The following is a 23,791-nucleotide window of genomic DNA, read 5'->3' on the forward strand; positions in this document are numbered from 1 at the left end:
TTGAATGGAATGGACAATGTCTTGAAAGGAGGATATAAGATGAAGATCAACAAAAGCAAAACTAGGATAATGGAATGTTGTCGAATTAAGTCGGGTGAAGCTGAGGAAATTAGATTAGGAAATGAGACACTTAAAGTAGTAAAGGAGTTTTGCTATTTGGGGTAGCAAAATAACTGATGATTGTCGAAGTAGAGAGGATATGAAAAGTAGACTGGCCTTGGCAAGGAAAGCGTTTCTGAACAAGAAAAATTTGTTAACATCGAGTGTAAATTTAAGTGTCAGGAAATCATTTCTGGAAGTATTTGTATGGAGTGTAGCCATGTATGGAAGTGAAACATGGACAACAAATAGTTTAGACAAGAAGAGAATAGAAGCTTTCGAAATGTGGTGCTAAAAAAGAATGCTGAAGAATAGATGGGTAGATCACATAACTAATGAGGAGGTACTCAACAGCATTGGGGAGAAGAGGAGTTTGTGGCACAACGTGACTAGAAGAAGGGATCGGTGGTAGGACATGTTCTGAGACATCGAGGGATCACCAGTTTAGTATTGGAGGGCGGTATGGAGGGTAAAAATCGTAGAGGGAGACCAAGAGATGAATACACTAAGCAGATTCAGAAGGATGTAGGCTGCAGTAGGTACTGGGAGATGAAGAAGCTTGCACAGGATAGAGTAGCATGGAGAGCTGCATGCTGTATTACTGTTGTCCAGTCAGTATGTTCAAGGCTATGCACAACCTGTATCTTACGTGCTGCTCTGTAAAGTACTATGCTCCATAAATCATGTTTGTTCGTATTAACATGACCCTATTCAGGAACCACATGTTTTTCAGGCCACCCAAAAGATACTCCCCCGCTGTGGTTGCACTTATTGTATGCATATATTGTATAGATAATAAACATGATGACGTGTCCTATGTTACAAGTACATAACTATACAAAATGAAATTTACGGGACTAATAAAAATCAGTCATGGTTTGATTGTTCTCTGTTGTTTTATCTGTAAGTACACTTTATGGTACCCACACCATGAGGTATTTATGGTATATGAGATGTTATGCGAAGTAAATGTACGTTAGTAACTTGCACAACTTAAACAAATGTTGAGCGCATTTGAATTATGCAGTGTTGAAATCACTTCTTCTCAATAATATCCTTTATTAGATGACAACAAACAGAACTTTAATGTCATTATGTTGCTCACTGTTAGTTTATCTTTACTGCAAGATTCAGTATTAATATAACAACACATTCATGTAGTCATAACATATTCATGATATCAGAAGGTCTTTTCTTCTCTTTAAAATAGTTGCACAACAAAAGGTATGATTAGGTTTAACAGTACTTCAGAGTTTTGTAATTTTATTTTCTGTCAACAGAGGTACAAGACCAAAAACTGATGAATTAATGTTTATTTCACGATGGCTTTTTTCAGAAATACTAGTACAAAAAATTGCACTATGTTTACAGCTTGTATATTACATTAACAAAACAGTCTGTTTAGTTTGGTTTATGCAATGTGTGAACTTCATATCTAAGTTTACAATGGACAAGTTCTATGCTGTCTATAATATGTATAAATACAGTCAGTATTCACTACTATAGACTAATGACTAGAAAGGCAGCAAGCTCTATGAAATTTAATCGAGCTTGAAATAAAAGTTGGACTGTTATGTATTTCATTTTTACACAGGCATCTTTAACAGTTTTGCTGCATGCTTTAATTATTATAGCCATTTATTGAGCATGATGGGCTTGTGTCTCAATCCAGCTTTATAATATGATAATTTTAAAAAATAATGTTTCAGTTCTTAAAATATGCTTTAATATACTAATTCTGCACAACTTTTCAATGAATTGCACCCCTTGATATATCAAAACCTGTCTATGTACTAAATGTAGGAAAAGTATACATGTACATTTGTCAAAAGAAGTTATAATTCTTGTCTGCACTGTTCAAGATATTTTTTGTAACAGTTAACACTTCATTGTTTGCACAATGTAGCACATTGTCATGTACTGTAGACATTCAAGGTCATGTGAAGGGATTCATAGATTAGCAGCTTTAGTCAATAGTTTTTTATTTGTTTGGCCAGAAAGATTTTAATATATTCACTAGAAATGTAGTGTATGCGTTTAAGAACAAAAGTGTGCATTATTGTATCAAAAGAGAACAGAAAGTAGCAGCTATTACATAGGAGCCTAGAGAAAAACCTATGAATAATTTGCTTTAAAAATTTGCTGCAATGCCAGCATAATTTTAAGATTAATATGCATTCATATAAGACTTAAATGGATGGTCAAGGTAGCACTGAAATTATAGAAACATCCTAAACTGTTTTGTTAGAACTTCAGTGTCATTTGGTGTAACTGTGAAATACTAATTGTACTGCTGAATTCTTGCAATTAAAATGACTTCTTTCCTTTTATGAGAAGCTACAACAGAAAGCTCTCAAGCATTTTGAAAATTAAAATAATTTAACATCTGTGACTGCTTACAGTGTAGTGCTTAAAAAAGTGAATTTAAAATTAGAGATATAGTGTATTTACTTTTATTAAATATCTTTCATTTAAATGGCACTGATGCTTGTTGCACTGCCTAACACTAATACTATACTCTTCATAGGTAAAAGATACTTGTGAGGACTAAAGACCCAGGAAATCATATAATGAGGTCAGAATAAGTAATCAAAAGGAACATTCCAACAGAGACATTGGTCCAAATGAAAATTCTGCATCATATAATTGATATTGCATTTCTCTTTCATTGTTTGTAACTATGTGTTACTATATTGTCAGATTATTTTTTTTTCACCTACTGTATACAGACCCATATGATTCCAGGTTTCTTAATGCTGTCATTTTAGACTTTCCTTTGTTACCACCCTAACATTCCGTATTAGCTACATTGGTCATTTACTATAGTGAGGTGCTAAAGCAGTTTCATAACAGCAATGATAGTACTGACATGAGGACAACAGGAGTGAAGTGTATGAACAATTAAAGAAAGATATGTTTTTTTATGCTGTGCTGTGGTTGGACATAACCTCAGGCAACTGAGGAAAATACAAAGGTAACCTATTTGGTAAACATACATAAATATATGAACAGAGATGCATAAAAACTGCATAGAAACATTTCTATAATGTAACAGCTTTTGCGGCTCAGACGTCAGGAAACAAAGGGAAATAAATTTACCCATACACATGGAGGATGTTTATATAGAAGGAATGACTTAAATACTATACAGTATAAAAATTGTACATTAGCAGAAACTTAAACATGGGTGTTTGCTATATTAGCAGGCAAAAGTAATGGCTTTTTTGTCTCAGAAATGTGTTTGCTGTGCTGCAAAAACATATTTTTTTTTCTTTTATACAGTGAAGTGTGTGTGCTTCGAAAGGAAGGTGTATTTGAAGCACGCAAAATAAGTCACTTTTCCTTAGATGTCTCTTTACTGTTACTTTGATAGTATTTTTGATCTTAAATTAAAATAAATGGCTGAATAAGTTATTATCACATAATACTAGTCTAATAATATGACAGTTTTACCAAATTTGCCACTGTGGACCTGTAAGCCTGATTTTCAAAATAATATTTAAAAGGTATGGAAGATGAAAAAGATTTTTGGATGTGAATTATGAGGGCAGTAAAAAGTTGATGCAAAAATGTTTTGCTTCCAGTTGTGTGTGAAAGTCTTCAGCCCTGAATTAGAACAGTCTAAACAACATTAGAGTATATGCTAAACTGTCTATTTTATAACAGATGGTAAATGTATGCTTAACTGTGGAATCAAATTAGAGGCCTGCATTTTCTGAATGGTGAGCCTAAGCTTTCTTCTGACACACCATTTTGATGTGTCAGACAGTTTCATGGTTATTGTTTATTAGCATTTTTCTTGTATGAGTCAAGGCATTTTGAAGCAGTATTAATGAAGTGGCTGGAAATTGAAAGCATTTCAAATAATGTATTTTTGTAATATCCCAGGGCAAAACAGTGAAGGACTGTGCTGTATCGAAATAGTCTGAAACCATATTTATCCTCTGTCTAACTACATAACTAATCTTCTGCAGTCAAGTAATTCTTCATAGGTTTTTGTCACTGAACTTGTAGTGAAATACTTGGCATCTCAGTTTAATTTTTATTGGGTTTTGATTTTTGTGAATTCTCTGTAAAAGAATTGTCAGTTAAGTGGGGCATTTTAATACAAATATAAAATGTCAATGGGCAAGAAAAGTAATTAGATAATCACTGCTAATCACTGAGAATACAATAATGAAATAAAAACATAATAAATAGTTCAGATTTGGAAGGATATTTAAGACCATGTTGAATGCTGAACATATATTACATGAAAAGGCAGATGAAATTGCTGAAATGTCTTCCCTGCAATCCACAGATTATATTGATAGAATTCACAACATACTAGGATACTTATTTGCTTTTTTGTGGCTTAAAACAATGCCAAATATCTTAAGTAATGTGGGAATTATATTTTTCAGGCCTATATTTAGTGGTGACAATGCACAAGATGCATTCTGTGCAAGTGGGGAGTGAGAAGGGGAGGGAGGAGGGAAGGGGGTTGGAAGGTGAGAGAGCAACCTAAATGAAACATTTTCCAATAGAAGCATATGACAGTGATCTCTATTCCTCTGTGAAAGGCTTGTAGCTGTGATTATGAAATATCAAGATAAGTATACAATGAATAGTGGATAGCTGTAAGACTGATATCATTTTTCAGGTGAGAGTGGCATGCAGTTGCTTACCATCTCTTCTTATTGTCACAATAGACATCTTCACATCTTAGGCCTTTTGCTCCTGTTCTGCCACCATTGGTTTCTTGACCTTTGCTCTGATCTTTCTGTCTTCACTTCTCTGTAGAAGTATGGGTATGTTATCCTGCTATTCTTAAGTATCTTTACTTGACACTACCACTGGAAATTGTTGCTCCTACTTGCAAGAAACTCACATGTGTAATTAAAATAAAGATTTGCAATTAAATGTTCTCTGCACCAGGATTCAGTGTTTGTCATTTCCTCTTTGCAATAATTTTAGATGACATGGTACAAAATATCTTACATGAAGCCCATAGAACTAACTGTCTGCAGTTTTCATGTCTTTAACAGACAAAACATAGTGTGTAAAGATAATTTGTAAGGTATACTTACATGAAAGATGTACAAAAGGAGTAATTGGATTGCTCAAAAATATGAAAATATTACCAATGTCTAGAAAAACACTAAGCCATGAAACTAATACCACATGTAAATAAAATGCAGGAAAATTATTGAAGATCTGTCTTTGGGTCATGAAGATATCAAAAGTATGAGCTACACAGAAATGGGTAGATGGCACTTGAAAGTGCCAAGAATCAAATGAAGAGTTTTGTTAAAAAATGGAGTTATCAAGTGAGGATCCAGTAGTGTGTAACTATATTTCTTCTGCCAAGTATTTGCAGTTCCCTTGGTAAAATCATTTATCTAAACATCCTTACTGCAAACAACTGATATTTCATTAACAATTTTTGAAAAAAAAGAAAATGGTGTCACATGAAATCAGCTTGACACAAATTTTAGAAAAGAAATATAGCTCACAATGTAACTGAAAATATGTTCACTCTATCTGACCTTCACCTTCAATAAATCTTAAGCTGACTCAAAATTGCAAGAAAATATATGAAGCACCACACAGAGAATTTAGCATATACCCCACAAAACGATAACACTTCAACTGTAATTCCAAATTGAAGCAGACAAAAGCACTGCACATGGCAGACAACAGAGCTAAATTGTGTCATCTGCCATCACTGTTTTGGAACAAAGACACTTTGTGTTTCCCCACTGTAGTTGATTATGGTATCAATTGACAACATGATGAACAAAAGAGATAAGTTGCCAATGTAGAGCTGTTAACCCTTGAAGTGGGAAGAACAACATTACAAATAAAAGTTGTAAAGCATGTTAGATGCCTCACATTTCCACCTTCACTTTTCTTCATCTTTTTTTTTCCATTTGCAGATGTTTGCTTTTTACCAATCTTTTACTGGCAGCTTTTGAATAATTAATTCCTTTGGAAAATTTGAATCTCTATAGCTGAATTTTTTCACTTAGGTATAAGAAGTTGAGAATGAATGGAGAAGATTAAAACAATTTATGTTGTTATCAAATAATTATATTGTGAAACATCTTGAAGTCTAATATGAGGAATGGCATGGTTTTTCTGTGCATTTCTTGATTCATTAAATTAGATGATGTGGAAGTTAAAGATGAAAAATGAGTACAGAAGTGGAATGCTAGAAACTGCATGTACCTCAAAGAGAAAGAATGGGAATAACCCATACAAGTCACTGTGAAAAAACAAACGTAAATGTGAATGTCACAATTGAATTAAAAATATTGCTACAGGAACAAATATTTGTATTTGATTTTGTAATATAATCAGCTTGTATAACATCTATTCAGATTCACACAAGAGTAATGAAAACATGGTTTTGACATTTTCTAACTGCTGTCCTTCATTTGTAAATAAATTAACTCACCCTAAGAAGTTAGTCTTATTCTCGTTATGCATATAAATTTGAGAAACAAACATCTCTTGCATTTATTACTTGCAAAAGTACAACCCTCAGTGATTCATATTTTTGCCTTTCTTTTCTGTCCTGCTATTACAATTTGCAGTTTTACTTCAGTTACACATTACAATAGTTTTGAAAGTGGAAATCAGCTTACCATCTAGGATATTGAAAAATAATGCAAAACAGTCTTATCAGCAATATGTGAGGGAATAGTCAAGCCAGCAAATTATGAATATCGTTAAAAAGTAAATGACAAATAAGTCTGAGGGTGAATGATTGCTAATATTATGTACAACATATTCTGGCAAGGCAGTGCAACACCACAGCAAAAGGAATTCTGTTATCATATACAGAAGCCTTGCAGAGTAAATTTGTTTACAGAGACAGAAATGGTAGAGTTTCCCCAAATACAATCAAATTAATTGGAAGGACTTATCTACTAGGAATGTTCAAATGTGTAAAACGTAGTAACGTATCAGTTGTATCAATCTAAAAGTAATATCACAGCATTGCTGCATATGACTGCTAATATGCATCAGTACATATAAAAGATATGATAAAAATTATCCCAGTAAATCGTTTTTCTACCTGGAATAACTCTGGTATACCAGAATATTTCACTGTTTCTGAAGTGCTCATAATTAGTTATAACACAGAAATCTAACATATAAATAGCATCAGTGTAAAAGACGAAACAAACTTAGAGAGTAGTTTTAACAGTTTCAGCATTACTTAGCAATTTAAACACAGTCTTTCCTCAGTTCTCAAATAGAGTCACAACACTGGTGCTAAATTAACAGTAATATACACTTAAAATGACGGGATAATTTCCCTGGAGGGACATTTCACAATTTTACTTAAGATGATGCATTTGCCAGTCACTCCTCACATTTTAGGGAATTAATGCCTTATTAGGAAGAAAGCAGATAATTACATAATTCTCTCTCTGCTAGGCATTCATAAACCCTACAGATTAAAAAAGTGAGGAGGAGGAGGATGCGTCAACAACTTTTCAACTCAGTATTTAATACAATGTTGCAATTTTTTTGAAAACTTGATAACAGTAACTAATTTAATAACAGTAATCACAAGAATTAAATTTATTGCACAAGTTATCACTGGCCAGCATAGCAAAAATGTTCTGAAAACAACTGATTGTACAACTTTTCTCATAAATACTACATACACATATAACAGTACAACATGCATATCTAAATGAAAACTGCGAGGCAAGGCCTGAATAAACGTTCCCTGAACAAGCTTATTTTTCTATCAGATTAAAATCAAAGCTCTTCACAAATTAGAATTATGATGAGGCATCATAAAATGTGCTTCATTTGTGGAATGTCATCCAGTGGTGCAATTTACATATTACACACCATTGTTTTGTAAAGCCTGTAAAAGTTCAGTGTAACAGACAGTTTTCTCAACTATCTCCACTGAAACTTGCTGTCAGCTGCAACATTTTCACTAAGGCTGTCTTTTTAGTTCTGTGCTCTGCTGAAGCAGTGTTCCTATATATAGTCAGCTGATGATGTGAAAGTAATCATATGCAAAATAAAAGACTTTTTTGCCTTACTCTTATGAAAGCATTCCTGATAACTAGTGCCACTATTGCACTTTTTAATACTCATCACAATTTTTTCACTTGAAGTCTGAGGGAGAAAGTTGAGTGTAAACACACTCCCAGGACCAGCATCTTGTGAATAGAGCAGTCCTCATGATCAAGCCACAAAAATGCTGCAAAAAGCTTTGTTGCTCTCCAGTTCAAACAGGGAGTTGAACACTCTTATTGGCTCAGTCCTCACGTAGCTGAACCTTGTGCGTCCACCACTCCACTGGGGCTTTCACTACTTGAACGCACTGCCTTAAGGGTAGGAGTCATTGTCTCAGTGGACGTGGGGCAGGAGACTGTTGTGGCACCACTGCTGCTCTCTCCCCCTGAGCCGCCTCCACTGCCACCCCCATTATTGTTGTTATTGCTGCTGGTGCAACTCCGTCTCCTTCCACTTCCACTGCTGCCTCCTCCACTTGGGCTTGTGTCTCGCGTTGGAGATTTGACATCAAACACTGAGGTGTCACTTTCGATGTCAGATTCCACCTGTAATTAAAGTATATGTACATATGCAGTGCATATATAATTATAAAGCACAATCTATAAAATAGAAAAGTATACAATGGTTTAACAGTCATTTATACTGTGTTCTAGCAACTGCTGTTTGTATTTTAATACTGTGTTTGTAAATGAAGTTAGATGCATTTCTTGCCAGAATCACGTAAGAAAAGTAGTCATCAGCATGAAGAAAAGTTTGACATTACATTATTTTACTTTGCATGTCCTTACTGGAGGTGGTCACTTCACCTTCTTCCTATATGTGAACTATCAGTCAGTTATTGGAGGACACACAGAATCTGAATCACAGTGCAATCAGGCATTTTTCACACTCACGAAGAGTAGACAATAGTGGAAGTCTTGTTAAGTACAATAAAATATTTTGGAAACAAAGATTCCAAGACTTACCAAGCGGGAAAGCGCCGGTAGACAGGCACAATAAAATAACACAAACACAAAATTTCTAGCTTTCGCAACCAACGGTTGAGCGGAAAGACTTACCTTAGGGGGAAAAAAGTATAGGTATATACTCGCGCGCACGCGCGCGCGCACACACACACACACACACACACACACACACACACACACACACACACACACATATCCATCCATACATATACAGACACAAGCAGACATATTTAAAGGCAAAAGTACGTCTGCTTGTGTCTGTATGTGTATGGATGGATATGTGTGTGTGTGTGTGTGTGTGCGTGTGTGTGTCTGTGTGCGCGAGTATATACCTATCCTTTTTTTCCCCTAAGGTAAGTCTTTCCTCTCCTGGGATTGGAATGACTCCTTACCCTCTCTCTTAAAACCCACATCCTTTCGTCTTTCCCTGTCCTTCCCTCTTTCCTGAAGAAGCAACCGTTGGTTGCGAAAGCTAGAAATTTTGTGTGTGTGTTTGTGTGTTATTTCATTGTGCCTGTCTACCGGCACTTTCCCTCTTGGTAAGTCTTGGAATCTTTGTTTTTAATATATTTTTCCCATGTGGAAGTTTCTTTCTATTTTATTTTATAAAATATTTTGGAATTGACAAGAGAGAGAGATTTAGATCTGTGTGAAATACTTAAGGGGTTTCACTGTGTTTCTTGATGTGACACCTTTATAATGTTTTTCTCAACATTTTTGGATGGATATTGTTTAAATATGACTACTCAGGTGGCAGTCTTTGTCAAAGTTTCATCCAGCATTTCTTATGGTGGATCGGAATTGGGTCCATGGTTGTGTAAGTTACAAGTACTCACAGTGGCAATGCTTATGTGCCTTTCCCCCCCCCCCATATATTTGGCTTCAAGAAATTTCACTGCAAAGGAGGATTCACAACCTGATAGTTTATTGACTAGTAAAGTCATCAGAAGATCACAACAAATTGCAAAATGATTTAGAAAAGATATCTGTGTGGTGCAAAAATTGCAATTGACCCTAAATAGCAAAATGTGTAAGGCCATCCACATGAGTGCTCAAAGGAACCCATTAAACTTAGGTTATGCGATAAATCAGTCAAATCTAAAGGCTGTAAGTTCAACTAAATACCTAGGAATTACAATTATGAACAGCTTAAATTGGAAGGAACAGATACAAAATGTTTTGGGGAAGGCTAACAAAAGACTGTGTTTTTTCTTGGTAGGACACTTAGAAAATGTAACAGGCCTACTAAGGAGACTATCTACACTACACTTGTCCATTCTCTTTTAGAATACTGCTGCATGGTGTGGGATCTTCACCAGTTAAAATTCACAGAGTACATCAGAAAAGTTCAAAGAAGGGCAGCACATTTTGTATTACCACAAGATAGGGGAGAGAGTTTCACTGAAATGATACAGGATTTGGGATGAACATAATTAAAACACAGGCATTTTTCATTGTGGAGCAATCTTCTTATGAAGTTCCAATCACAAACTTTCTCCTCTAAATGTGAAAATATTTTGTTGATGCTGACCTACATAGGGAGAAATGATCACCATGATAAAATAAGGGAAATCAGAGCTCATACGGAAAGATACAGGTGTTTGTATTTTCCACATGCTATACGAGATTGAAATAGTAGAGAATTGTGAAGGTGGTTTGATGAATCCTCAGCTAGATGCTTAAATGTGATTTGCAGAGTATCCGTGTAGATGTAGGTGTAAATGTGTAAAAGCTAATATGTTTAGTGGTCTTTCTGTTTTACCTGTCTGCAAGTCAACATCACCTCTATATGGTGTGCCGCAATCTATCTTTTGATAATACTGTCATAAAATTAACAGAGGATCTTAAATTTGAGCAACCACAGCAAAAGTGTCTGCTTATTGTAATGTACAATGTTGTATCTGTTCTGTCTGAGACTGAGCTTATGGATGTGTTACTCAAGCAGAATTTACAGACAAATTGAACGATGAGATGAACCAAGAAGTCAAATGCTGTTTCAGAAAGGACCACACAATAAAGAAGCTGTGCGCCATGTGATACAGGTCAGTCCTTGGATAAGGAACTATCTGATGGGCATCAAAAGAATATAATTGGATTTTGAAGAGTTCCAGTACATGGCTCTCATGTGGTTTTCAAGTCTTTCTGTCACCAGAACCTGAGTCAAAATGGCTCTAAGCACTATGGGACTTAACATCTGAGGTCATCAGTCCCCTAGACTTAGATCTACTTGAACCTAACTAACCTAAGGACATCACACACATCCATGCCTGAGGCAGGATTCAAAGCTGCAACCACAGCAACAGCACGGTTCCCGACAAGTGCCTATAACTGCTAGGCCACAGTGGCCAGCTTTGCAGCAGCTTGTAGAGAAGGATTGGCAGTATGTGCACATTTTGGTGCACACAATCACCAGAAAAAAGTGTCCAAATTTAAATAAGCTACTAAAATACATCTCGTGTGTACCCTGAGGGGAAACATGCCAAACTCAGAGTAAAGAATGCCTGACTTGCCAAATGCTCCTCTAGAGAGAAATAGAGCAAACCAATTACGGCCAGCAAGGAAAGTATACAGAATAAAGAGCAGGAAATAAACACAAGTGGTTAACAGACACAGACCAAAGAGACAGGAAACATTTGAAGGAAGAAGATATCCCCTCCACTTGGCTCCAAAACACTAGGAGAGCCATTCCATAGAGGAAAATGTTAAGGCAGTGTTCAGCACCTATTGAAATCCAAATGCAGCAGAAAATCATAAGTTCCTCTCCAGTGCCTCCTCTGCAAAATAGCTTCATCGGGTCAAGTGTGCTGGAGCAAAGTGTGGGAGTTCCGAGGCCACCAACAAGAAAACTGTGTGACTGAAGACCACGTTCTACAAAACAGGAATTGATCTTCTCTTCTCCCAGTAGTATAAATGTCTTAACACTTACAGTAATTACCTTTGAATGGATCAATTTTATGGCTCTATTGTGGCGAATGTTCAGTTTTCATTTGACTGCCTCTCACAGTACACAAGTTCTACCTCAGGCATGGACAGAAAAGAACAGAGCAAATCATCAAGAAGCCTTAAAGTGAATAACATCAGACACTACAAATTTGATATGAAAACCTGTGGGTATATTTTGTCAGGTGTGAAGAAGTCTAGTAACTATGAGATAGGTCCTGCAGAGTTATACAAGGAATCTGGGGACAACATGAGTTTAGCCATACCTGGAGAAATCAACAACTTGGTTGTTACCTTAAGATACGTCATCAGACAAGTGCATTCCATTGGAAGGACATAAGTGTTTCCAGTACTATAGACAGTCAACCAAATACAGCATGGACTCAGTAATATGTTTATAAGGGTCAGACAACTGTGTAAGCTGCTGAGAAGAGTGTTCACACATTGGCAGGAACCTGTGAACTAGGAGGCAGGGTATTAAGATTTAGTAATTCAAACCAACCAAACGTTTCCCAAATATTATAAATACAGCAGGCAGCCATGGCAAAAAACAAGTCCGCAAGGGTGTACACCACTCAAACTAATAGCTGCCATTGCATTTTTGAAAAGGACATTATAGTTACAAAAATAATTTTAATATGCAATGAGTACATAGTAACCACATACATCCTGGTTGCAGGTTTCGAATGCATGCTGACAAGCATCTGTTTTCAGTTCAGGCATGAGATAGCTGCATGTTTAATCACAGTTAGAATGGCAGCTGCTGTTACTGACAAGAAGATGCCACATGTGATTCTTCATCTTCTCCAGGTTTACTTCATGACATTAGAGTTCCTGGGTGGATGTCCAAAGGGTACAATATTTTGGCAAGCAACCACTTTGCCATCATCAGATGTGCTGACGAACTGTCTACATGGAGGTCAGTGTGGCACTGTTCTCTCTTCTTCCCCTCCCTATGATCTGCTTTTGTAGCCACCATCCATACCCAGCTTTTCCTCTCCCATTCCTCCTGTCCACTCATTGCTCCATCCTAGGTTCACACCCACGTAAACATGCTGGTGGCACTTCTGCTGTCCCTGCACTTGCCACTGAAATTGGTTCCTTGTGGGGTATCTCCATCCTGTTCTTAATCAGGCTAATTGCAGGTTCCCAGGCCTTACTAAGGATGTAGGTGTTATCATGACTGATCAGTTGTTCCCTTACTCAAATACTGATAAAAGTTTTTAATGACACAGAGCCACAGGTCTGTGTCAGAACATTAGTATGGTCATAATCTGTTCTGTGTAATTCCAGAAGGCAATGTTCCATGACTCCTGCAATCTAGTGTGCTGTTTGTGTCTCGACTTGACAAGCCATGCCACTGGAAGAGCCATTTGCAGAGTTCATTTTCATTCCTTATGAGACACTCTGAACAACGTGTTGTGTCAAACTTTGCCAAGGTAACGTATCACATCAATTCAGTGGCAGCTAGAAGAATGAAGAAATGTACCATCCTAGCCATAGTAGGATGGAGAATGTGCTTTATTTGCCAGTGCCTGGACTCAACTAACAAAGAACTTTTCATTTTACATATACAGCTGGCCAACCAGTTCAGTTCTTGGACATAGAGTGGACTGATGGTGTCATGTGTGCCACAGGAGATTCTAAACAAAGGAAGGCCACTGGATATCAGCCATTAAAATTTGAGCATATAACACAGAGACAACCTTGTGACACTTCCTGCAGGACTATCATCAATCTCATGGCCAAGCAACTAAGTGAGTATGTTTTTTCAGTTCTTAAGAAAGGACTCCTAAAGGTGGATCTATCATGGATTTCATCAGTGCTGTGGAACAGGCAGCTGCATATAGGATTAGGGAAATGATACTCACATAGAAAGAGGCTTAAGATTTCCTGATATGACGCAGCATTCAATACAGTATCAAGTTTGTTTGAATGGTCACTTGACATTCGAATCATGCAGTATGATTGCAAGGGAAATGCAAGAAACTGCACTAGCTGCAACAATAAGCTGTGGCTCTGTTTGAAATTTGAAAATTTTGTAAAACACTACAAAAATTCCCATTGTGTTTGAACAAATTTACAGTATGAGTTGTCATACAGTACCACTATATATGGATATACAGACATTTATGCTGTTTTTTAAATAAAGGTAATAAAGACGAATATGTTACCCACCAAAACATATTACTTGACTGAACCCAGTGTTACATTTTATTTGTTTAAGAGAGGCAGTAACAATTTAATAAGTAGGTTGCAAATGAGCAATTCAATCTCTGTTCATGTATTAGAATAACAGATAAAAGAAGTGTTACCAGATTTTAATCGGTTTGGAAACAAGACAGCAGCATTCAGATTAAACAGTCAAGACAGTTAATGAAGAATTAAAAACCAAATTAAACAAAATATATCATAATAAAGTGACTGTAAAGTTTATCATGAGAATGAATTACAGTGCGAAGGCGCATCTTGCAGATAGTGCCATCAGATGTCACTAGATTGTGGAATGACCATAGTTCAGTAATCAGAGAGAATCATGATTGCAATCTTTTATTTATTCATTAGTTGCCACTGTTACACTTGGTCTCTATACTAGAAGATATTCAGTCTATGTTTTATGGCTATTTTTATCATTGAAATTGACAGTGCATTAAAAATGCTAAGACAGATTATTGTAACAGTACTAACAAAAGCCACTAGGTTACAGGCCAATCAAAAGATTGAACAGGAATCTAGGTTTCCCTGACTGTGAAGTATGCAGTTCAAACAGTTCACGTCATGTTCAAACACAGCACTAACTGCATGATTTCTACCTAGGACAGCAGAATAAGTACAGTGTGAGTCACAGTACACCCTATTGTGTCAAAAACCCTGCAGGAATGGTCTATATTTTATGGTATGTACAAAACATGGGTGCCATGTTGAAATTGACAATATTGAGAGAGAGAGAGAGAGAGAGAGAGAGAGAGACATGGAAATGTGGTCATATGATGGATCAAACAACATCAGCATTTTTATGATAAGTTCATTCCTTCAAATAGATTCAAAGTAGCAGTTATGGTTCAGAAGTTATAACAATATTTTTTGTTGCAGGCAACTGAAGATGGCTTTGACCAAGGAGCCTTATCAGCCACAGTTCCAGTTTATCAGAATTCAGAACTCAAGCACCTGACTGTGCTGTGTGAAACTGGAGAGCCTTCTGATGCCAGTTGTTAAAATCTGCCTCTATGACACAGAAACTCCATTCACCAGAAAAGGTGATTGGCTGAAAGTTTTAAGTGTGAAAATCTTTTTGTTGTGCCTATTTGTGACTCCAGTGTCTCTGCTGTATGGTGAGTAGTAACTTTCCTTTTCATAATATTGTTAGTTAAAAAATATAAACACACTAACATCATCATAAAGCAGAATCCATGTGCACTCAGTTAAAAATATGTAATAATAGATATACCATGATCTGCTGCAGTACCCAGGCAGCAGGTTCAAATTCAATGCTAGTAAATAAATGAATAAAAGTGAATATCAGACTAATCAAAACCACAGAGGACTGTTCAGTAAAGGAGGAGTATAATCCAGTGAAGAGAAATACTGCAGCTTATCACTGAAAGAAGGAAATGTATGAATCACAGGATATCATGGAAAGCCATTAGTATAAATTACTTAGAAATGAATGCTACAGTAAATACAATGTCATCAGTTTAGTACCAATGACAGAAGCATATAAAAATTATATACAATTACAGAATGTGAGAAAAGTTAACTGTAGCTTTGGGGAGGTAAAAAGGAAGTGTGGAACTGTGAGAAACAAAACTAAAGCATCAGTCAAGTATTAAAGACAGGGTAAATTTGGAATATTCATAGTCTGTGTGACAAAAAAGAACGGAAAAGCAGTAGAAGAGGAGAAGGTCAAGTAGAACAAATCAGCTAATATGATCATAATTTGAGAAACCATTGAATCATTTGGGTCCACACAAGTTAGCTGGAGTTAATGAGATACATTCTGAACTATAAAAACCACAAGGACATGTGTAAAATAGAGGCCTGTTACAAGTACTTTGATAACAAGAATTTCTGACACTGGAGATATTTCTTGAGATTCCCAAAAGAGGGCTATCACCGCACTATGAAGAAAGATATATGAGAAAAGTACACAGCAATCAGACTGATAACATCTTAAATTACCCACTATGATAAATTACTAAAAAATAAAAGAATAAAATCAATAGGCACTGGATGAATATCATTTTTGATTCAGGAATGGTATAGGAACCAACAGAGTGATTCTGGCCTTATGCTTAGGAAACAAAAAAGAAAAATTTAAAAATCTAGATTTTGTAACGTTATTTGCGAACATACAGAAACTCATTGTGGGGAACAATAAAATGTTTCAAATTCTTAACGAGATGGGAGGTAGGATTAGGAGACAGAAAAACTCTACAATAGCTACAGAAACACAATATGTGTAACAAAAGTGTAAAGCAAGACTGAAGGCTATCATCAGTGTGTTTAACTTTTTTTTCTTGAAGAAGTAATGAATGAGTTCAAAGAAATTTGGAAATAACATAGCTCTCATGGCTAAATAAAAGTATGGCTAAAGAAAAGAGAACTCAGAAGAACTTTCAAATGATACATACAGTTACAAGACAACTTAACACACAACTTGCATTGAGAACAAGCAAAAGAAAGATGGAAGTGATGAATAATAGTAGTAAAAATACTTCAGGATGACAATAAAAGAATACTGCTAATTAGGATCTGTGAATTCACAAAATCACAAAAGTTAGAAATATATCAGCAGCAGATTAGGGCATGGTATGAAAGTGAAACTTGGACAACTGTAAAACTAGAGAGGAGCTGGAAGTATTTCAAATAAGGGAAAAAGGAGCTAGTAGAAAGGATAGATAAAAATATACAAATGGTAAATTCTTAGCACCAAAATGACAGTTTGTGACATGTGCTATCGTACTGCGTGTAAGAAGTAAGCACAGATAAAAAAAATAAACTCAGAATACAAAGAGAGAGAGAGAGAGAGAGAGAGAGAGAGAGAGAGAGAGAGACATAAAACCAATCAAGCAAATGATACTCAGAATTACTGAACAAAAACTGGAACATTCTGTGCTTGTTAACAGTGACTCAGCTGAAGAAACAATACAACAGCTGTGCCATGTAAAAAAAGTATGGATTCCCAATACAGCAATAGTGTGATATTCTGACTGTCATATTGATTTGTCATTTACAGAAGGCTGTAGATAATGATACTCACATTAATAATATTAAGTTTGTAAGGCTAGTCTTTCAATCAGATGGAGTTTTGGCATCTTTCCTGTTCTTAACCTACCATAATATATGGGGAAAGGGGACCTACAGTTTAACATGGAATCTGAACACATGCTGTTCCTGGTGAATCCTTACATTACTGAGAGGTGAAATGACTGAAAAAATCCATGCCCAACTGGGATTTTTGGTTTGCAGGGACATGTTTCTCACCACACCTGATGCACTCAGGCTAATGCTGTACTTAATTACTTGCATAAAGCCTTTCATAAATTTCATCATCTCATCAAAAAATAAAATACAAACACATGCAACAGACCAGCAAGTGGCACTGTGGGCTACTTAGCTTATAGGATGAAATACTTTGCCTTATTTGAGAAGTTGCAGCGATGGATGAAATAGTGTTGTATTAATAAAGGAAGTGTAATAGAACCATCACTACTAGCAATTTATATGCATGATCAGACAATGGAATTTCCAGGTAGGAATATCAGCATTCTAGAAAAAGTAAATTGCTACTTACCATAAAGAAGACATCTTAAGTTGCAAACAAGCACAGGTAAAAGACAATATTATGAAAAGGAAAATTGCCACTCACCATATAGAGGAGATGCTGAGTCACAGATAGGCATAACAAAAAGACTGTCACAGACAACACTTTCAGCCAGTTGCCACTCCTATCACGCACTGGTGCTTCTGCTCGCAGTGTGGCTTCAGTTGCCTGAGACTGCAGTCATGTGTGTGTGAGTTGTGTTTGCATGAGTATGTGTGTCTGTCGTATATTTTTGAAGAAGGCCTTACTGGCCTAAAGTGTTATTTGTGATAATCTTTTTGTTATTCCTATCTGTGACTTAGAATCTCCTCTATATGGTGAGTGGCAATTTTCCTTTTCATAATATTGTTATATTCCATCCTGTATTTTCCATTCTTTGGCAGTTAAAAGACATTTACCTGAAGCTTACAGCAAGAGAGAAACACACACCATTCCCACACAAGCAAGCACACCTCATGCACACATGACTGCAACTCCCACAAATCTGGCCTGAACTGCTGGAATAGGTGGTCTTGTGTGCATAAGGTGAGCTTGCTTGTGTGTATGAATGGTGTGTGTTTCTATTTTGATGATGAAGGCTGTGGCTGAAAGCTCTATATAAGTGTCTTTTAATTTTGCCTGTCTTCAACTTAACGTGTCTATTTTATAGTAAATGGTAATCTATCTTTTCCTTCACTGTTAATTTATATGCATGACTTAGTTTCAGCAACTCTCTGAAATAGTTCTGATTTTTCAGTTATTCAGGCAGTTGGCCCAGTAGATAATGTGTCATGCAGGTGATCAGTGCTTGGTGCAATTGCAAGAGATGATTCTCTATATGAATAAAAATAATGTAACATGCATAAAGAATCAAAAATATTTAAAACTGTTTGACTGCACCATTGCTGATAAGTTATTATACTGAGTCACAGCAAATACACTTTGAAAGAATTTTTCCAGTAAAATTCATCCATATAGGAAGTTGTTAACAAAAACTCTTGTCCAGCTCATCTTGATAAGCATTCTTCTGTCTGATAAGGAACCCAAACATGATCGACAGACTGACAGTTCAAATCATTTTACAACCTATCATAGGTTTTGTTTGTTAAGAATGTGAAAGTAACAGATATTTCCAGCAAACCCTAGTGGGATATTTTGAAATAAAAGTATTAGGCATAATGAAAACATTTCTGGCAGATTAAAACTGTTTGGAAGGTAGGAGACGGATACTGGCAGAAGTAAAGCTGTGAGTACCGGACGTGAGTCGTGCTTCGGTAGCTCAGTTGGTATATATTTCATAAATGATTCAAGATACTAATATCAGATTCACTAGAAGTTGAAACTGTAATGTTGCTGATGACACAAGTGTACTAACCAAGTGCTCAAACTCAGCCCCAGCAGACACAGTTTAGATGATAGCTGAACAGGTCCAAAAGCAATTCACTGCTAACAGTTTAAGTCTTAATGTCATAAACACTCATACTATGCAATTCCAGACAAGCAACAATGATTTTCTAGCACCAGAAGCAGACATTAATGGTGACATATTGAGTGAAGCACAGTGTGAAATAACAAGTTAAAAAACACACAGATAAACTAATTAAGAAGCTTGGTGTTCATGCCCTTAGGAGCACCTCTTATTGTGCTGACTTAAGACAAGAGTGTTGTCTTATTTGGCATATTATCTTGTGAAACTATCTTCTGTGGCAATGCTTTTAAACTGGAAAAAGTATTTTTTCAGTGGGAGTGAACAGTGTCAATATTGTGTACAGTAGATAACAATACAATGTGTAGAAGACGTTCTAAACATCTTGCAGTTTTTCCACTCACTTACCAAAACATTTACTGCTTAATGGTTTTTACTACTGATAATAAAAATCAGTTTCAACTGAGCTGTGATGTGCATGCAATATAAAACACAAAAATAATTTTCATTACACCATTCACTTCGATGTTCAGTATACATAAAGGAGTTATGTGCTGTGTTGATGAGATACTGAACAAGCTCCTACCTAATATAAAGGAAGAAACTTAAAATCCCTGCTAATTAGAAAGGAAAAACCAAAAACATGGTGCCTCATTAGCCACCATTTCTACCAATTATCTGGATTCAAAAACTGAAAAGTTCTGTTAGATTAGTATTTATACAGTAGGTGCAAACAATGAAAAAATGTTTTCTTTGAAAAAACCATTATAATAAAACTGAGAAGGCAGTTTTTCAAAGTAGCAGTTTTCTTACTAACTTACTCATTTAAATGTGGATGACATAAGTGTGAATAGCATTAAACAGCATAGTAACATTTTACTCTTAATATAGCACACAGATGCCATTTCTATGAAGTTTTTATCTTATGTTAATATGTATGTGACTCATTCCCCATCCCGAAAGGTTCTCATTCTCTATAAGATCTACTGAACATGATGAATGATTGAATGAATGGATGAACAGTATCCAGCACAGAAGTATTCTGAGGTACAATTAATGTAAGTAAATTTTTATCATTGGAGATAGTAACAGAGTACGGTCCCTCTAAATTCTTTATACCTCTGGAAGGTTCTTGATAGGAGTAGAGTAATACAGATTGTTTTAATTTTTTCAGTGAACTGTTATATAATACTGACTTGATTGTGATGGCTGAGTTAGATAGCACAGGATTGTTTCTCCAAGTGACCACTGAATGGAGATGCCTAACTGGGAATTTAATTATCTCATGTCGTGGAACCCATACCACACTCTGAAGCTCTTGCCCTCCAGGAACTAGAGCAACATGCACAACCCCACCTCAAAAGCTCTCCATCCTTCTCACTTCCTACTACTGCCTTGGAGTACTATTGTCCACCACCTCTACAACAACCTCCATACCTCCCACACACCCCCTCATAACTGGCAAATCCTGTCTCACAGACCTACTACATTTACACCACCCTCCAAAACTCACTCCCACCACCACACAAAATCCAGAACTCTAAACACAACTGAAACAGGCATAAACCTTTCTTCCAAAAGCTTTCTGAAGAAATAATGGTCCTTTCCAGAGGCCTCAACTTTTGCCCGACTCCCAAATTCAATCATGCAGGACTTGTTAAAGACCTTCTCTCCTTCTCTCAGTCCCTACAGTGGAAATTAATCTTACATCCACAGAAGGAATTACAATCCACGATCTAAAAGCTGATCCTGATCTTATAATGCCACCTGTGGACAAAGGCGCCACCCCAGTTTCTCTGAACTGCAAAGATTACCTGGAAGAAGAACTCTGGTAGCTGTCAGATGCATCCAACTACAAAGCATTCCATAGTGATTCTATTCCATAAACCCAGCAGGATCTCCAGTCTCTCTTCAAATCCTTAAGCCCATCCCAGAACCTCTCCCCGGAGTTAATTCTCTCCTCACCCCTACCACTCCCCGCACTCCTACCTTCTACATGCTGCCCAAAGTCCATAAACCCAACCAACCAGCCCTTTGTGGTTGGTTACTGTGCACCTTGCAGAGAATCTCTGCTCTCATAGATAAACACCTTCAGCCAATTACCTGCAACATACCCTCCTGTGTAAAAGGTACCAAGAATTTTCTCAACCAACTCTCTAAAATCCCTGTCCCTTTACCACATGGTACCCTGCCCATTACTATTGATGCCACCTTTCTCTACACTAACATCCCTAATGCCCATAGCCTTACCATTACTGAATACTACTTTTCCCAATGCCTGACATATTTCAAAAACAACAACCTCCTTCCTAGTCACCATGACCAACTATATCCTCACCCACAATTACTTCTCCTTTGAAGGCATTACCTAGAAATAAATCTAGTGTATGGATAGGGGCACCCACATGGCACCATCCTATGCCAGCCTATTCGTTGGCCATCTACAGGAATCCTTCCTCAACACCCGTAATCCTAGACTCCTCACCTGCTACAGATTAATTGATGACATATTTGCGATCTGGATTGAGGGTAACAACACCTTATCCATATTCCTTCAGAATGTCAACAGCTTCTCCCCCATTCACTTCAGTTGTTCCTACTCAACTCAAGAAGCCACCTTCCTATACGTTGGCCTCCACCTCAAAGACAGCTCCATAAGTACCTCTGCCCATATCAAACCTACTAATCACAAGCAATACCTCCATTTCGACAGCTGCCACCTGTTCCACATCAAGAACTCCCTTCCATACAGCCTAGCTACCCATAGGTATTGCATTTGCAGTGAGAAGCGGTCCGTCTCGAAATATACCAAGGGTCTCACTTAGGCTTTAACATAACGTAATTATCCCCCCCTCCCATGAACCATGGACCTTGCTGTTGGTGGGGAGGCTTGCGTGCCTTAGCGATACAGATAGCCTTACCATAGGTGCAACCACAACAGGGGGGTATCTGTTGAGAGGCCAGACAAATGTGTGGTTCCAGAAGAGGGGCAGCAGCCTTTTCTGTTGTTGCAGGGGCAACAGTCTGGATGATTGACAGATCTGGCCTTGTAACACTAACCAAAACGGCCTTGCTGTGATGGTACTATGAATGACTGAAAGCAAGGGGAAACTACAGGTGTAATTTTTCCTGAGGGCATGCAGCTTTACTGTATAGTTAAATGGTGATTGCGTCCTCTTGGGTAAAATATTCCGGAGGTAAAATAGTCCCCCATTTGGATCTCCGGGCGGGGACTACTCAAGAGGACGTCATTATCAAGAGAAAGAAAACCGGCATTCTACGGATCGGAGCGTGGAATGTCAGATCCCTTAATCGGGCAGGTAGGTTAGAAAATTTAAAAAGGGAAATGGACGGGTTAAAGTTAGATATAGTGGGAATTAGTGAAGTTCAGTGGCAAGAGGAACAAGACTTTTGGTCAGGCAAATACAGGGTTATAAATACAAAATCACATAGGGGTAATGCAGAAGTAGGTTTAATAATGAATAAAAAATAGGAGTGTGGGTAAGCTACTTGAATGCATTATTGTGGCCAATATAGACATGAAACCCACACCTACTACAGTAGTACAAGTTTGTATCAGAGATGTACAAATTCCCCTTGCAGCCTGCTTGCCCCTAGCTCCTCTTCAACCATTCATGCAGGTCAGCCTGCCGCAATGTAAACACAAGAGTGCGCGTGTACTGATGTATAGTGGGTAATGTGGCCGACTTGGGCTCTCGCAAGCCCGGGCTACCTGGGTTACCGCAGGCCTGCCAAGCTTCACGGGACACGCTCAGGTTGCTGCACCTGACAAGTTGCACTGTCAAGCTACTGTGACTAGGGCAGCCAGGTAGTTAGCCCACAGTTCATTTATCACGAGAGTGGGGGTAGCACAATGAATAGGTTGAACTTTAGTGAGATTGAAAAAAAAATTGACACTGGCGAATACGTGATCGTAACAAAACAGAGCACAAGTGCCGCGTGGGAAACGTTTTCGTGTGTTTATGAGGCTGCTTCAAATAAATCAGTAGGTGTGTCTCAATGCAAACTATGTAAAAAGCTCTTAAGTACTTATTCGGGAACCTCGAGTATGTTGCGACATATGTGCAAATTTGACAAGCAGTTCCCTCACTCCGTAAATATCTTGAAAGAGGACAGAGATTTAATGGCCGAAAAGTGTGTCGAAATTTGTGCTAAGGACCTGAGACCATTTAGCAGTATAGAGGGAGATGGATTTCTTAATTTAGGGCAGACACTGATTGACATAGGTAAAATACATGGCTCATTTGATATTAAAAATATTATGCCTTCCTGAGCGACAGTAGCTAAGAAAGTTCAAACCTTAGCTGGTAAAGTGCACAGCAAAATGCTTCCAGATATGTGATTCGTTCTGGTATATGTGCCAGTACAATTAATCTATGGACAGACAATTACAAAGGGGTGCATTAAATGTCTGTGACAATGCATTACATTAATTCAGACTGGCGTTTGAATAAATATGTACTGATGTGCTCTGCATTTCCTCACTGCCCAAAAACTGGCTCGAAT

The 23,791-nt window shown here is 37.1% G+C and overlaps 1 protein-coding gene across 2 annotated transcripts in view; it reads right to left on the reverse strand.

Moving 5' to 3' along the window:
* Window positions 1–1,146: 1,146 nt before the first annotated feature.
* Window positions 1,147–23,791, reverse strand: part of LOC126284412 (serine/threonine-protein kinase BRSK2) — a 1,848,446-nt gene continuing 1,825,801 nt past the window's right edge. For both annotated transcript variants that reach the window (XM_049983324.1, XM_049983325.1), the window contains one exon: window positions 1,147–8,675. In XM_049983324.1, coding sequence (XP_049839281.1) covers window positions 8,379–8,675 — 297 coding nt within the window. In that variant the 3' untranslated portion in view covers window positions 1,147–8,378. The remainder of the gene's footprint in view (window positions 8,676–23,791) is intronic.

The sequence above is a fragment of the Schistocerca gregaria genome, chromosome 8, assembly GCF_023897955.1.
Source record: "Schistocerca gregaria isolate iqSchGreg1 chromosome 8, iqSchGreg1.2, whole genome shotgun sequence".
NCBI lineage: Eukaryota > Metazoa > Arthropoda > Insecta > Orthoptera > Acrididae > Schistocerca > Schistocerca gregaria.